General features: G+C 38.9%; 3 protein-coding genes across 5 annotated transcripts in view; all 3 read left to right on the forward strand.

The window, feature by feature from the left end:
- LOC8033856 overlaps positions 1–17,045 on the forward strand; it is a 289,711-nt gene that overhangs the window by 91,033 nt on the left and 181,633 nt on the right. The window contains exon 3 of one of the 3 annotated variants that reach the window (XR_006077082.1): positions 10,843–11,019. The exons of the other annotated variants lie outside the window; for them this stretch is intronic. The gene's annotated coding sequence lies outside the window, so the exon portion shown is untranslated. Of the gene's footprint in view, positions 1–10,842; positions 11,020–17,045 lie in introns of those variants that run through there. 3 annotated transcript variants of the gene reach the window in all.
- On the forward strand, positions 3,436–7,170 carry LOC120837771. Its single transcript, XM_040499805.2, has one exon. The coding sequence runs from the start codon at positions 5,995–5,997 to the stop codon at positions 7,024–7,026; it is 1,032 nt and encodes a 343-aa protein (XP_040355739.2). The 5' UTR covers positions 3,436–5,994; the 3' UTR covers positions 7,027–7,170.
- On the forward strand, positions 12,072–13,829 carry LOC120839754 (thymidylate synthase-like). The gene has a single exon (XM_040210118.1). The coding sequence runs from the start codon at positions 13,320–13,322 to the stop codon at positions 13,827–13,829; it is 510 nt and encodes a 169-aa protein (XP_040066052.1). The 5' UTR covers positions 12,072–13,319.

The raw sequence follows: 17,045 nt of genomic DNA on the forward strand, positions 1-17,045 counted from the left end.
ACATTTATTAACATAGGCTTCGACAACTTCGTCTATAAAATCTAATATTTCCTTATACAATATATGAGGAACGCGAATTGTGGAAACGCACAGCACAACGTGGCTTTGAGTGGCACGTAACTCACACACTCTCAAATTCTTGCAAACATTAATAAAGTTAATTATATCTATAATTTGAGTATTGTCATGCTTATCGTTGTATGCAAAAATTAGGTATACAACTTTAGTTTTTACAGGTACAACAGGTGTTAAGTGTTTTCCGCTCATAAAATGAGACATTATGTGTACCCACAATGTGGGCGTGATTATGGTATGCAGTTTGTCTTGATGTTTAAATATAATATTCATATTATGTTTTCTATAGATATCAGACAAAGACGGTACGGTCGACTCAATACGCTTAAACATGATTAGCAACTATGATGTAGCAACTATTATGGTATTCACAAAGTAATTAAAAAGAGGTTTTTTGTTGAAATAAACGATTTATTTATAATTAAACACATCGTACGTAAATTTGAAGTTAAGATCGCGTTTAACGCGAATCTTATAGTTGCCCGAAAGTCTTGCTTGCTTATACACTTTGTAACGCAGGTGAATCCAGTGGGCATCACAGTATACAGCATCTGTCCCATTTTCGGTTTTTGTAATCAATTGACGTCGTACACACTGCATCGTTGAGTCGGGTGATTCGTAAAGTCCTCTATACTCTAGAGGATTGTCCGTTTTTACGTTGAGATTGTCCAAAACGTTGTAGGCACCTCCCCATACACAATACCGCAATCCGTTGGTGTTGATGTAACTTTCCGTTACTTCATCAAGGAAACACAAAACTTCGGTATGTGCAGGGAAGTGGTTTTCCACACACAAAACAATATGATTTTTTGTACAAATTATATCGATTAATCGAAGATTTCGACACACGTTAACGAAGTTGATGATGTCAATCAATTTGTACGTAGATACATTTTCGTTATATAGAAACACAAGGTAGGAGATCTTGGTGGTCATGGGTTTATAGATGCGTGGTAGGTGATCACCGCTGACGAAGAAGGATAAAATGTTCACCCACAACAGGGGATTGATGATGAGGTGCAATTTATCTACGTTTCGTAGAAAGTTGACTAGGTGGAATCTCTTATGGCCGTACATACCGTCCAGTTCCCAGGGTACACACGTTAACATGCGTTGAAACATGGTCTTGTATGAAGAGATTCTGTGAACATCCCTTTATATATCGGCAAGAAAACTTACTCTTCCCTAAAATTGAGAACGGTTTCTCCACTCTTTGCCCAGTGTGTTGACAAACTCTTATCTCCTCTATTTACCTTTTCTTTTGATAAACATGCCAAAGTCCACGTCCCCGTCTTGTAAGATGTATATATGAGAAATATGACTCCTATAATAAGTATGATAAGGAATAACCACAGAAAAAATACTCCGAGTTCTAATTCATACATTCGACGGCGTATTATTCGTAATGCATGAGTCTGAAGAATTGAATACAGCAGTTTCAATTCAAATTCATTTAATGCGTTATTCATCTTTCCTTTTATTCATACTATCTAAGACTATAAGCACACTGCTTATTACACAAAGAGATGGCACCACCCAACATATTGCGGGTATATTTGGAAATATAAAGGGATATGTAATGAATCTTGCTGTCTGAGGAACGAATAACGATGGATCCAGTAACTCTGGAACGTGTTTTGCAAAAAATAAATTCATATGTTTAATCAATCTATTATTTATGTCGAATGCAAATTTAAATACGTCTTCTTTTTCGTGAATACGAATGGCTAATTCTCATGCACTCGGGTCTGGTGAAAAATCGACAGGCAAAAAAGTCAATTTGCGTAATGTATCCACAGCCCCCCCTACGTCCGTCGGTACGTACGCTCTAGACACAACATGAGATAAGGGTTTCGCCTTTCCACCAATGACACTATTCATTGGGAGAGCTGTATATTTACCCGTTTCAAACATCTGTTTCAAAACATGGTGCATCCACACGTCGCACATTTTTTTTGTATTGTTCAAAAATCATATAAAAGCTGGTACACACTACCTCACACGACACATAACGGGACACAATGTCTATTGAAAACGACGTAGCGGACGTGCTCATCTCCACCTGTAGTAGCATATCCTCTGTTCAGAGTACTTACCCAGAAATATGCCCACAACCGTCGGATATCAAATCGTACGTTTATGAAAGACTGCATTACATCGAAAGAGGACACCAGTGCTTCAAGCCAAGACCAGGCTGCATGGAAATCGTATTGGCCTGTTTGGAAATTTGGAACGAAGAATTCGATCTGTACAGCGACTGCAATTACGACGCCTTAACCGAAGCCAACGACCTGTCACATCAAGCTCCTAACCTCGAATACCTGTTGGTGTCCATGCCAAACGCTTTTAATTGGATGATCGACAAACGCATGTTTGAAGAATATACGACTTCTGGTAAAGACACACACCCCTGGACTCTACAAGACATGAGACGCACGTTGTCGTATTGTGTCAGGCCGTATCGCATCTATCACGGCAACAAGATTCGAAATGCCATCGCAGCCGTCATGTTTACTACCACATCGAGGCGCAACCAGGGCATCTTACAACTGCTTCGCAACATGCCATTTCATGTACAAACGGAACTTTCCAAGTTGTCTGCGTTCGTCGAGCCTTCAGTGAAAGCCGCAATACGTGCATTCCTCATGGATTACCTGCTCCGCGGTACCCACAAGCCCAAGATGATGCGGATCTACCAATGTGGACATCATCGAGTACCCCTGATTGTATCTACAACCCCCACAATGTGGTGTCTTGAATTTTATTAAAATTATTTCAACATTGCCAATATGTATACGAGTGGAATTGTATACGGTGCACTTTCGGGTACCGTCGGTAATACGATCTGGGACTCGAAAGTTCGCACATGTTGTATAACTTGTTCCCACGTGTTTAGTGGAGTTGTGTGTTTTAATTCTTGTGGAATGGCACACATACCCGTAGATAAAATTTCGTATTCCGTTATTTCATTTAAGGAATATTCTAACGGTGGTGTGTGTAGTGTGGACGGGGGGATTTTTAACCATTCGTGTCCCGGTATGGTAAATTCGCATTGAATTTGGACATCGAAGGTGAGTAAACTAAATGCGGCAAAGGCTTCCAACGATCCCATTAACATTTCGCAAACAACATCGTGAATTGTCGCCTGTCGTTTAACATTTTCATTTTCAATTATTTGAAAATCGTATGGTATTGGTTCTCCGTTTTCCATGCACCATGCATCAATAGCTGCATTATATTTTACTTTATCGGGATTGAAATAGACGTTGTCTAAATATTTTCTAACTATCAAAGCAAACTTTGTAACAGATCGTCTAGACATTTCAATGGCTGTCGCTAATAATCCGTATAACGTTTGAGAATTGAATCGTAAAACATGTCCAAGATTTGCGTTACGTTTCACTCTCTTATTTTCGACTGTATGAATCTGTTCACATTTTATTGTGTGTCTATAGACAAGAAATAATTCCATATATTCCTCGTCGGTTATATGTAAACGAGTATATTGTTTGTTTAATATAGGGTTCCATTGATTTTGCTTAAAAAATGTTTTTGCAAATTTACCTAAATATGTATCGAGATTGGACGTGTCTTTAAAATTTAAATTACGTTCCACGAGCTGTCGAAAATGTTGTATTGCAGTCCAAACTATGTGTTTCGATGTCATGTTATGTGCTTTGTCGTCGTCCTTATTCACATACATAACGTTGGCATCGGCATTTTGTAACCAATTGGGTAGACCCAATAAATTGTGGAAAAACATATACTTAAGCGAATGATTAGAACCGTATCCAGCGATGGTTGGTGTTTTGGCGAGATGTCCCATCAAAAGAGTTGAAATCGACTCGATCGCCTGGATTCCTCATCTACGAGAAGACACGAAAGCTTTGAAGTTAACAAACATCCCGAATTTGTCCAATCAAGACATGGCTGTGATAGTTGAGAAGTTTCCTCATTTACAAACGTTGTCATTTTCTGTAATATCGGATTTAATGACCGTCGATGCTGCAATCCTCTTGACAACATTAGATCAACTATGTGTACTCAGTATAGACGGTTGTTACTTTATCGATGATCGTGTTTTACACATTTTAATTCGTTCTTTAGGTTCTCGCCTAATATTTCTTCATCTCATGGGAACTCATGCAGTGTGTTTTGACACACTTAAAGAAATTCATGGACATGCTCACAATCTAGAAACGCTACACATTAGTGTTGTTACACAACCAAGCAGAGACGAAATTTGGTTTTTTGTGGCATCTTGTAACAAGTTGCGACGTTTGGTTATCTTTACCGATGATGTAATTGACGAATGTTGCACCTTTACTGGAATGAATGCAAAGAACGAAGAATGTAAAATATCCATTGGAATGTTTTGATATATTTATTCCAAGAAGAACGAGAGACAAATAAAAAGATTTTTAACACAACTTTTTTTGATTTTATTGCACCGTACAAAATGCAAACAAAATACTAGACTGTTTTGCAATTAAACATTTGAAAGCATCGTATCGAAACGGTACACTATTACATATTAAACACACTGTTTTAAGGTGTGCAGATGAATTTGCTAACGATAACAGTGTCACATCAGTTATTTTTTCACACGAATTTATGTAAAAATGTTCTAAATATCTACATTTCGTTATTAGGAATTGAATTGCATTATTAGTCAATTTCGACCCATTTTCGATTTCTAGCGTCGATATATTGGGTACTTTAAGAATTATGTCATATAATAAGGTATCGTTTAACCATTTTCCTCCATAGATGAAGAGACGTCTGATGTGACTAGGTAAATGAGGAATCCAATTAGGAGAACAAAGTTCAACTCTCTTCGTTTTTTCATTCTTTAACATAACTAATATATCTGCAGAACATTCCTTTGTATCGTCTAAAATTACGAATCCAATATTAACATTAATTTTAAAAGAATCTATAATATCTGACCATAAAGTGAAACAATGCAAATCACAATGTTGGTTTCCCATAAAAACGTGTCTCATAACTTCTTCCGCAAATAAAATTGAGCTATTAGGTGCAAGAAAACACCCTTTTGGAAGGTTTGCCGACTGTAGTCCATTACATTTCGGTAAAGTGTTATCGTCGTTTTCACGAAAGTCCATTTTTTCCATTTGTAAAACAATATCAATATCAATATCTTAGAGATCGCATAAAAGAAAAAAAAGTAGAAACTACTAGATATTCTTATGCCAACATGGTATTTTTACCAGTTTCCGCTAGAGTTTAACACTGTATAGTATTGTAAATCGATATCCTTTTTTTATCTTGATTTGTGGGACTTGGATGTCTTGAAGGTGCCACGAGGTTTGGAAAAGTGATGGTATAGGACGCTGCTTGATCTTGCGTATATTCATGGATGTTAGACACATTCCGATGCAGTGAAATTAGAATCCACCGTGGTGGTGGTGCGCCGTTAAGTCACCTAGGTTAGTTGTTATATATACACTTGTGTATACCCTCGCTGCCAGATTATTCTGAATGAGTTTAACGATGAGTATAAATATTATCGTCCTAATTTAGCTAGAGAATTTGTATTTCCTGGATGTTACTATCGACTTTAAAAGATAAATTGAGAACAATGGCGTTTTCAGGAGGAGATGTATTATCATTTCCTTTTGAAATGGTCATGCATAAATATGTTATGTTCTTATTGTACCGTTCGCACCGCTGATTAGTTTGTAGTTGTGAAAGAAATATAGAGATAGGGCGAGAGAGAGAGGGGAGAGAGAGAGAGAGAGAATATGCGAAGAGATAAAAATATGAAACGTTTTCTTCTTGCAATGGCTTATTTATGTCAACATTACAGAAAGAGTGGAAAGGTAACTATACCCTTACCACAGGCGAAGGAAAAAGTGGATATATAACCACCATCCACCAACATCCCATAACATCGACATGGAACAACTTCGCAAGAAACGTTCTGCAAAAGTAGCCTTCGCTACAACTGCTGCTATGAATGAAGATACGCTGTCTACTCCCGGTCCATCACCATCGTATTCGTGGAGTTTACAAGAAGCTGACAACCCACCCACCAAACAGGTTCCTGCGGTGACGACTACTACTAACGCTATGGACGAAGATGGCCGTTCTACTCCTGATCCATCCTGTTGGGATCTACAATCACCTCGTAGCCCCACCATCAAGGACAAGAAAGAAGAAGAGATTCCTGCCACCTACAAAAGGGACTGTGCCATTGCTATCGCCATGACGAAGGAAACTTCTATCTGCGAACCATCATCGTGCAATGGAGACCTGCAATCACTTCGTAAGGTCTTCGACAAAACGGACGGTGCGTTTGCTGCTGCTTCCGAGACTGACAACATCTTTGAGGATGACGACGACGACGACCCACCTTGCTCTGGCATTTCGATTGATTCGTTACCACTTGGAAGTTTTATACGTACTCACGAAAATTGTATTCCATTTGAGGTTTCCCTGTTGGTTATGCAGCATGTAGAGTGCACGAAGTTATGCCTGCAACATCCAGACAGTCATTGGTGCGATTTGACTAATTTGTTTTTGGATTCTAACGAAAATGACAATTTGAGCTTTATAACAAACGTTTTGGATTTGATCGACACTCCAACAACTACGCGTTATATCTATTTGTCGGCAATGCTGCAAGTAGATGATCACACTTTGCAGATGATTGCAGCTACATTTCCGAATCTTTTATTGCTTCATATCCAAGACGGTTCATTGCTGACAAACAAGGCGATGGGAATGATTGCTAACAAATTTAATTTGGAACATTTGTACATTAGGAATTGTAAACTGATGACAAATGTAGCATTGATGTGTCTCGCAGCTGCGCGTCCTACGCTTCGAACGCTTTGTTTAATCGGAAGCAAGAACATGAAGTTTAACAGTTTCCAAAGACTTATTCATATCCAGAAGCAACTTCTTTGTGCGTATTGTACTATTTGATTGCATTGTTGTATAATGTAATGGTTTTTTGCAATGGAAATTATGGAAATTTTTGTATACTATGGTTTGTTTTTACATCTATTGAAATATTGTATAATGGAGTGTATTATGATTGTGTGAATAAAACGATCAATCAACAGCAAACATTCGTTCTTTCATAACTGAAATGAAATCTTTCGTTAGTCACCTTGCGATTAAGGTAATAGCGTCATTTACATTAAACTAAAACATTGTGTAGAAGGTTGTTATTTTGGCATTGAAAAAACTCTCGTGGGGGAACAAATTCTCATTAAGCAAAAAAAAAATATTTCTATTTGACTAATTTGTTTCTGGATTCTAACGAACATGACAATTTTAATTTTATAACAAACGTTTTGGATTTGATCGACACTCCAACAACTGCGCGTTTCACTCAACAGCAAACATTCGTTCTTTCATAACTGAAATGAAATCTTTATTTACTATACTTCGTTAGTCACCTTGCGATTAAGTGAATAGCGTCATTTACATTAAACTAAAACATTGTGTAGAAGGTTGTTATTTTGGCATTGAAAAAACTCTCGTGGGGGAACAAATTCTCATCAAGCAAAAAAAAAAAATATTTCTTTTTTATTAGGACGTTCGCAAACAAAAAACAACACTTGAGGGGGGTCTTTGGTTTATTTACACATTCTTAGGCTAGTCGTCAGCGGAGAATATGCTATGTTTTTTCATATTTTTTTTTATCTATATGACGTGAAGTGTTTGTTGAGAGATAGTAAACCGACTCCCCTATCAGGACGTGTTTATACATGTTTCAAACCGCACCGCCAAGATCGCTAGGTTGCCACCAGAGGTCGCAACGTTGACGCCATGGCCGCCGCTAGGGTAACTTTTCCTATGTCGCTCTGCTCCACTCATTTCTAGTCAGTCCGTTCGGCGCACGGATAAAAAGCGCCGCTAGGATCGCATTGCCTTTCTTACCGCCAGGTGAACGTATACATGCCACCAGGGGGCATGCCATCCCAGAGGGGGGAGCGTATACGCCACATCTCCAGGTATGTTTTTATATTTTTTGTTATAAAGAACTAATATAAATAAAACAGAATCAAGAACTTTTCGATATATAGTTTTTATTACATGTTCATAGTAAAAAAAGACACTTGTTCAATACTATACATATAAAAAGAAAATCATTGAATGCATTTGTACAGAATGTGTGGCATGATATATATACAGAAAAAAATGTAGGGATCACATTACAGAATGCACAAAGGAGTTCTCTGTGGTTTCTGACAATTCTCTGAAAAGTTTTTGCATTCACTTTGTCACCAATTAGACAGAGAGATTTTAATTTCATGTTCGATCGCCCCAAGTAGCGTATTCCTTTGTTAGTCATTCGAAAGTATTGATAAATGACTAGATGTTGCAACTCCCTTAAAGAACACGACACATGTTGACGGTGCCTTCTTCCCAGACTTTACAGACTTCAGGATTAATCTTGTGCACGATAGGATAGGCGTTTCAGCGTGTCTTATTCACGGCAGTGTGAAGTGGGATGATCAAAGTAAAAAAGACACTTGTTCAATACTATACATATAAAAAGAAAAATCATTGAATGCATTTGTACAGAATGTGTGGCATGATATATATACAGAAAAAAAGATGTTGTCCTCTCAATCCCTGCAACATGTGTCGTGTTCTTTAAGGGAGTTGCGAATTTTTATATACAGAAAAAAAAATGTAGGGGACTTATTCGATTACATTACAGAATGCACAAAGGAGTTCTCTGTGATTTCGGACAATTCTATGAAAAGTTTTTGCATTTACTTTGTCACCAATTAGACAGAGAGTTTTTAATTTCATGTTCGATCGCCCCAAGTAGCGGATTCCTTTGTTAGTCATTCGGAAGTAGTGATAAATGATTAGATGTTGCAACTCCCTTAAAGAAGACGACACATGTTGCAGGGATTGATGGGACAACATTGAAGCATCGGTAATTTCGAGAGAAACTAATCTTGGCGCTTTGGTTACAATTTTGTGCAAGAGAGTATCTGTTAAATTAGTAATGGTTATTTTTAGGTGTTCAACGTCTTTGGAGAGATTTTCAATGTATTCTACGGAGTTCAGGATTAATCTTGTGCACGATAGGGTAGGCGTTTCAGTGTTTTTAGTCAATTCCACACTTTCTGTAGTTAGGGAAAATAACTCTAGGATATTATCCCAGTTCACACTGCCGTGAATAAGACACGGATTATTAAAATTTATCAAGTGTCTAAAGACGTTTTCGGCTTTGTTGATCGGAATGATATTACGGTGCGTACGTACGAACGTCCCGGCTGGCAATTGACTGTCTTTCGACTTGTTGCAAAAGTCTGGGAAGAAGACATCGTCAACGGCACTATCAACGTAGTCCATGTTGATGGCGGGGGTACCAGTGAAATCGCAGTGTGCAACAGCCTCAGTGTTGTCCATTGTGAATTTGCTGACATCTTCGTTATTCGAATCTTCGCTGTGGATATAATCGCCGCTTGTGCTGATTGTGGAACTGTTGGAATCTTCTCTGAGATCTGTGATGAACATATAGTCTCTGGCAGTCGTCTCATTTCTGTCGACGCTGTCTTTGATGGTACTCTTCATGGTATTGGGCTCCTCAACTGTTTTTGACCATGCCTTGAGTAATTCTCCAAATTCTAGCAAAACAGTTTCCTGCAAATTGTTCTCCACTTGGCCATGGATACACGAACACTCTGTTTCGGCTTCCACGATAGCATCCACACCTGCGCGATAAAAATAAAGCTATATAGTTTCTTTTACACACTCTTTAAAAAAGTAGAATTCTTACCTCGCATCTTTTCCTCGTCGTAGGAGACTCCGGGAAAAAGATCCGCCAGGACCTTGTACTCGTCAAAGCTGGATCCGTGGTCGTCTAGCATCGGAGTAAGGAAATATTAGTCGTGGGTGGAGGTTTTGTGTGGAAAAGCACATGGTCACGTTTCTACTATAGCTGTATATATAGAGAGAGTTGAGATTCTGCGAGAAGGAGAAGTTATCGATGTTGAACAGGCACTGTTTCTTAATCGCGCAAAACATCCGTTATTTCGAAAACGTAAAAACAACACTAATGGTGGTGTAGACATACTTTTTTTTTAACGGAAAGAGGAGGTTGTGTGTAATCTTTAAGAAAATAAATATCTCATGTCAAGAACATCCCGTCTCGAAGTGTGTAACCTTATATCCGAAGTAAGATAAAACACGTCCATGCCTTGTGACCTCCTCCCCCAACCCCTTACTATATACATTTTCAATGTCACATCTTACTGTAGTTTCTCACGCTGCCAGATGGATGACATCCTGCTATATTTAAATAAACAGATGTAAATGAAATTTTAAACAGTAATCTCTAAACAAGAAGGGTGTGGTGGCCTTGGTATATCACATTTCGTTTCTTAGATTTACAGTGAAGCTTTTTGTGGCTTGTGCGGCAGCCCCTCCTACCATCCATAATTCCTTACTCGCAAAAGTCTAACTAAATCTTACTGTAGTTTCTCACGCTGCCAGATGGATGACATCCTGCTATATTTAAATAAACAGATGTAAATGAAATTTTAAAAAGTAATCTCTAAACAAGAAGGGTGTGGTGGCCTTGGTATATCACATTTCGTTCCTTAGATTTACAGTGAAGCTTTTTGCGGCTTATGCGGCAGCCCCTCCTACCATCCATAATTCCTTACTCGCAAAAGTCTAACTAACTAAGTAAAGTAAATAGAAAAGCATCTACTAGTACACATGTAGTGTAAAAAAATATTCACCTTGCATTCTGTTGACTTGTTGCAGAGAGGCCTCGGCACCGGTCACGTTCGAGGTGGATGCAGTCTGGAAATCCATTTTTCTGTCTTGGCCTTGGGGGTATTTCCAGTATTTATGTGTAAACTCTTGGCTATAGTTATACGTCAATCGCACAAAATTGATAAAAGACTGCAGTAGTGGAAGTAGTTGATAAGAAATGCACATCGACACGCGTCTTTTAAAGATAAACACGCGAGAAACTGTTTTTGCATATTTTTGGGAGCAAACTGGGAAACGAATCATCTTATTGGTCTTCGTAAAATATTTTCTCTAAAAGTGGTCACAATTGGTGGATGGATTTTGGAAGATGAGAGGAGGGGGGTCGTCTATTGGTTTGTGGTTGGTTAAAATATTTGGGGGTGAGAAGGAAGGAAGGGATCATCCTAACTAATCTTTTCTAAAGATTACTAGGAAAATTCCTTCTTTCGCGACCACTTAACTTTTTGTCAATACAGGTTCTACTTTGAAAGCAAAAATGTACACAATGGGGTAGATAGATGGCTTTGGGTGGGGGAGAGGGGGGTATACTAGCTTGTGGTTGGTTAAAATATTTGGGGGTGGGTAAACTTCCTTCGTTCGACCTCTTAACCTTTGTCAATACCGGTTCTACTTTCCAAGAAAACTGTACACAATGGGTAGATAGATGGCTTTGGGGGGGTGGAGGGGGCGGGTGAGGAGGAAGGAAGGGATCATCCTAACTGATCTTTTCTAAAGATTACTAGGAAAATTCCTTCTTTCGCGACCACTTAACTTTTTGTCAATACAGGTTCTACTTTGAAAGCAAAAATGTACACAATGGGGTAGATAGATGGCTTTGGGTGGGGGGAGCAAGAAAAATGTACACAATGGGTAGATGGCTTTGGGGGGGAGGAGGGGTATACTAGCTTGTGGTTGGTTAAAATATTTGGGGGTGAGAAGGATGATTTTTCACAACACCAACAACACTTCGAATCACATCCAAACTCTTATAGACTTCCAAAAATCATTTTTGACAACTACTTTATGCCTTTGCGAACTAACGTGTGGACATGGATTGGTATTCTGAGGGAGATCGTCCATTGGGAGTGGATTGGGTGAGTGATTTTTTTTTGAAAATCATAGTAGGAGTGCATAAAAAATCTAATTTGACTTATTTATATTCGTAGAAACCACCTTTCTGCAACGGCCGAAACGAGATGTTTCCAATGTACGGCGCATATCTCCACGCGCATACCACTACATCTCCGTTGCCGAGACTCAAGAAGTTTTCCGCCATCTTAACATACTGGATGCTGGATGTTCTGACCACTTATGCACGTCATGGAAAGACCTTTGTTATCGGTTGAATGATTTTTGGGAGGGCAATCCTACAATGATGCATCTAGACGATGCACCCAAAAAGAGTCTCATTAAGCGTTTGACCCGAAGGAACATTAGTCGCGTTTTTGTGACCGATTTCAGATGGATGAAATATTTGCCAGAACACATCGAATATGTCGATGCTTCTTTCATCTGCAATGATTTTGGCGATGAATGTGTTGAAGCGCTTGTCAGGAAGTTGCCAAATCTGAAATATTTGAGCCTGTCCCATGCCGAAAAAATAACGAACAAGGGGATCGAAATGATTGCTCAAAAGGAAGCAAACCTGAAACATTTGGCAATTTATAATTGCAAACAAGTTGATGCAACTGCATTGTCTGTTTTAACAAGTGCTAACCTGAGACTCAAGACACTGTGCATAGTCGGTTGTTCAAATATTACCGAGTTCGACTTTTACAGCTTCGCTCAAAACCAACCGGAACTGGAGTATGCCTACTGTACTATTCATTGAATTTCTGTTGTTTTGTTTAATATGTGAATGAAATGAACTTTACTAATGTATTATGTTGTTGTTTTGATTCAATAAGCATCGCTCACTGTTTCGTTTAATATGTGAATGAAATGAACTTTACTAATGTATTATGTTGTTGTTTTGATTCAATAAACATCGCTCACTTGTTGAAAAGTATATTTTGTTTTACTTAAATGAGAATTCTCATTCTATATATATTTTAAAAGTATAAAAAAGGTAAGTACTTTAATATCGTGCATATTTTTATGTTTTCTTTTTGTTTTTCTTGCACCAAGAAAAATGTGCAAAAACCGATGAAATTAAAAAGATTTCATACTTGTAAAGGGTAAAAAAAAGGGGGGTATATAACTACAGTAATCACCAAGCTTACTCTCAAAACTCTGACTGACTGACTTTTTCATATAAGCCAAAGATGGGGGTACACAAGACTTCGGCATCTGGAACATTTGTCAATTCGACAGATTCAAAATATCACTCCAATGGTGTTATCCACGATTGATTATAATATTTGAAACTGAAAATAAACCTTACGATGATTATATTTTTAAACTGCTTTCAAGAGCGGTGAGTGTCTGGGTGAGAGGCTAAAGAAACGTGTATAAAAATGGATGTTCTAAAATGTGTTAATTAAACAATGGAAGAGTATCAGTATCTAAAGACTTTAAAACACATCCTTGAGAATGGGAAGAAAAAAGAAGACCGCACTGGAGTAGGAACAATGTCAATTTTTGGTGTACAGTGTAGATATTCACTCCGGAACGGAACTATGCCTTTATTAACAACCAAACGCGTTTTTTGGCGAGGAGTTGTGGAAGAACTTCTCTGGTTTCTCCGCGGATCTACCGATGCCAAAGAATTGTCAGAACGTGGTATTCACATATGGGACCAAAACGGTTCTCGTCGATTTCTCGATAGCTTAGGTTTTTTTGATCGAGAAGAAGGGGATCTTGGACCGGTCTACGGATTTCAATGGCGTCATTTTGGAGCCACCTATAGAAACTCGCACACAGACTATGGAAACGAAGGTGTTGATCAAATTACAAGACTCGTTGAAATCATCAAAAATGATCCCAACGACCGCCGAATGATATTATGTTCGTGGAATCCACCATGTCACAGTAACTTGTCCTCGCGAAAAAATTAACCGATACGCCAAAACTGTTGGCGGGAGGCAACATGCCGAACCGCTAAAGCGCCCCCGAAAAAACAGGTAGTCTCGACAGTTGGGTGTGTCTTCGTGAAAAACGAGCGGAAACGCTAAAGCGCCTCCGTCTCCGAAAAAATAACCTTGACAGTAAACACGTTTCCACGGGATGCGGCGACTCGACGTCAAATCGGGTAGGTAAAAAAATATAGCGGCGACACTCGAATCGGTCCGGCAAACGAAAAAAACGGAGGCACCAACATGTCACCAGTGTGAAAAGTGCCCGAACGCTAAAGTGTCTTGGGAACAAGAGAGATGCAGACATTCAAAAGTGTTTTCGGAAAAACGAGCTAGCGGAAGCGCTAAAAAGCGTCTCCGAAAAACAACGAGTGTAAGCAGTAAGTATGTTTTCGTAAAAAAGTAGCGGAACCGCTAAAGCGCCCCCGTTTTTCCGAAAACAACCTCGACAATAAAAATGTCTTCATTGGGAGAAGAAATAAAGGCAATACGCATTTCGATTTTTCAAAGACAATTATTTATTGTGACAAGCTTTTACTCTAGCGCAAAGGGCTCAGCGTCTTCAGATGCATCTGTCAGCTTCACCGGGAACAAGAAATAAGGATCACGATCCTTCACAGCACAAACAAACACGTCCACACTGCAGGGTGATGTTAACGCACACCCCATACGCAGAAATTGAAAAACCTTTTTTCTTGTTTTTTGAACCTTCAACAGAAGTTCGATGGCCGGTAAACACATGGCCCAATAAACTTGAGATGAACGGTATTCAGATACAATTCGCTCTATATCTTGTTCACTCTTGTGTAGACGAAGATAGGTGCAATTCGGCGCTTGTTCGGCATGTAGTTTTCAGGGATTCGTTTCAGCGTCGGTGATGTACACAGACACTCCGCAGTAGAAACACGTGCAATCAGTGGTTGCGTCTACCCGAATGCTTGAGGAGTTGAAAAATCCAGCTCTGGCATAGAGGATCCATTTGTCGTCGTCATCGTCGTCGTTGTTGTCGTTGCAGAAAGTTGAAAGTCTGTTCGCTTCCAATTCATATTGGGCGTAAAGTGGTTCTCCAAGTCTCGGCTGTGCAAATCCTTCAAAGATGCGAGGGTCCTTGTACGTTTGGATGAACTTGCAGGTTGGCATAGCAGTAGCGTGAAGCTTGTGGGGGTGAATGCCTTCTCGATCTTTGAAGTAATAATCAGGTAGCACAAAATTGCAGTGCAGACACATGCTGACATCCGATACGTGGATAAAACCACCGAAGGCCATACTTTTTGCATTCGGACATTTGAACTTCCAAGTTTTAAAAGTATTAAAACGCTTCACTACTTCTTCCATCTCGAGTCTTGGTTAAATGTTGCCGAAGTGGTCCACGATCCCTCTATATATATATTGGGGAGTCTTTCCTCCTTTCCCTGTCTGAATAAGCAACAAAAACAATCTATGCGTCATTTCACAACACGAGGTTTCTACAACAAATATTGAGGAGTCTTTCCTCCTTTCCCTGTCTGAATAAGCAACAAAAACAATCTATGCGTCATTTCACAACACGAGGTTTCTACAACAAATATTGAGGAGTCTTTCCTCCTTTCCCTGTCTGAATAAGCAACAAAAACAATCTATGCGTCATTTCACAACACGAGGTTTCTACAACAAATATTGAGGAGTCTTTCCTCCTTTCCCTGTCTGAATAAGCAACAAAAACAATCTATGCGTCATTTCACAACACGAGGTTTCTACAACAAATATTGAGGAGTCTTTCCTCCTTTCCCTGTCTGAATAAGCAACAAAAACAATCTATGCGTCATTTCACAACACGAGGTTTCTACAACAAATATTGAGGAGTCTTTCCTCCTTTCCCTGTCTGAATAAGCAACAAAAACAATCTATGCGTCATTTCACAACACGAGGTTTCTACAACAAATATTGAGGAGTCTTTCCTCCTTTCCCTGTCTGAATAAGCAACAAAAACAATCTATGCGTCATTTCACAACACGAGGTTTCTACAACAAATATTGAGGAGTCTTTCCTCCTTTCCCTGTCTGAATAAGCAACAAAAACAATCTATGCGTCATTTCACAACACGAGGTTTCTACAACAAATATTGAGGAGTCTTTCCTCCTTTCACTATCTGAATAAGCAACAAAAAAAAAATCTATGCGTCATTTCATCACAAGAGGTTTCTACAATAATAACAGAAACGTTTCGAATAAAGAAATGTAAAAAGTCAATGCGTGTGTGTATATATATGTAGACTCTATGCGAAAGTTGCCATCTTATACTTCGATATGGAAGGAGTTGTTACTCGTTTTTGGACGTTTAAAGACTGGCAAATAACAGCCCCCACCGCAAGGAGTATGGCCTTTGGTGGTTTCATTCGTTCAGCAAAGAAGAAATGTAGTGTCTGTATTGATTGTGATTTAATTCTACCCGACGAAATACTCATGAAGAAAACAGTTCATCCTCACAAATTGCATTGTGAAATAATGCCGAATTGTACCTTCGTCAAAACATTCCAAGATCCTCGCATACCCCACGAGTGTATAACGATTAATATCATGGAGGATGGTCCAATTCACCCAGCTTTTCAACAGGAAAGACAAAGATCATTTTCATTTCCCAAAAACGATGAAGACGCCCAAGCATTTGCGGAAGCTGGATTCTTTAATAGTCTCGATAAGAGCGGTATCACATGTTTTTATTGCGGCGTCAACGTGTCTGACTACACCACAAGTGAAAATCCCTGGGAGATCCACGCCAGAAGTTCATCGAACTGTGCTTTTCTTCGCATCTACAAGACCAAATCATTTATTACCAAGGCAATCGTAAAATATCGAAGTTCCGACTGGTATTGGGCAAATCATTTAAAAGAAATGAAAAGTATTTTTGAGACACCATGTACGAGAGAAATAGCGACAAAGATTCTCGAAGTTGGTGTTAATTTATCGTCACCTAGAAATGTATACCTTTTTCTGCATACGGTGAAAAAATTACGACCAACGTATTTAGCACCGTTGGAGATATTTTATCCAGCTCATGATTCCATGCCCTATAAACATAAAGAGAAAAATGGAAAGGAAAACAAATTGATTCGACTTTGAATAAACATTTTTTATTTCCTTTAAGGCTTGTGACTGTCTCTTCCTTCTTTCTCCTTGTTGCAAGACACGTATGCACAGCATAGTGTTGGGTGGCATTCAA

Source organism: Ixodes scapularis, unplaced genomic scaffold (assembly GCF_016920785.2).
Source record: "Ixodes scapularis isolate PalLabHiFi unplaced genomic scaffold, ASM1692078v2 PGA_scaffold10__122_contigs__length_95168666, whole genome shotgun sequence".
NCBI lineage: Eukaryota > Metazoa > Arthropoda > Arachnida > Ixodida > Ixodidae > Ixodes > Ixodes scapularis.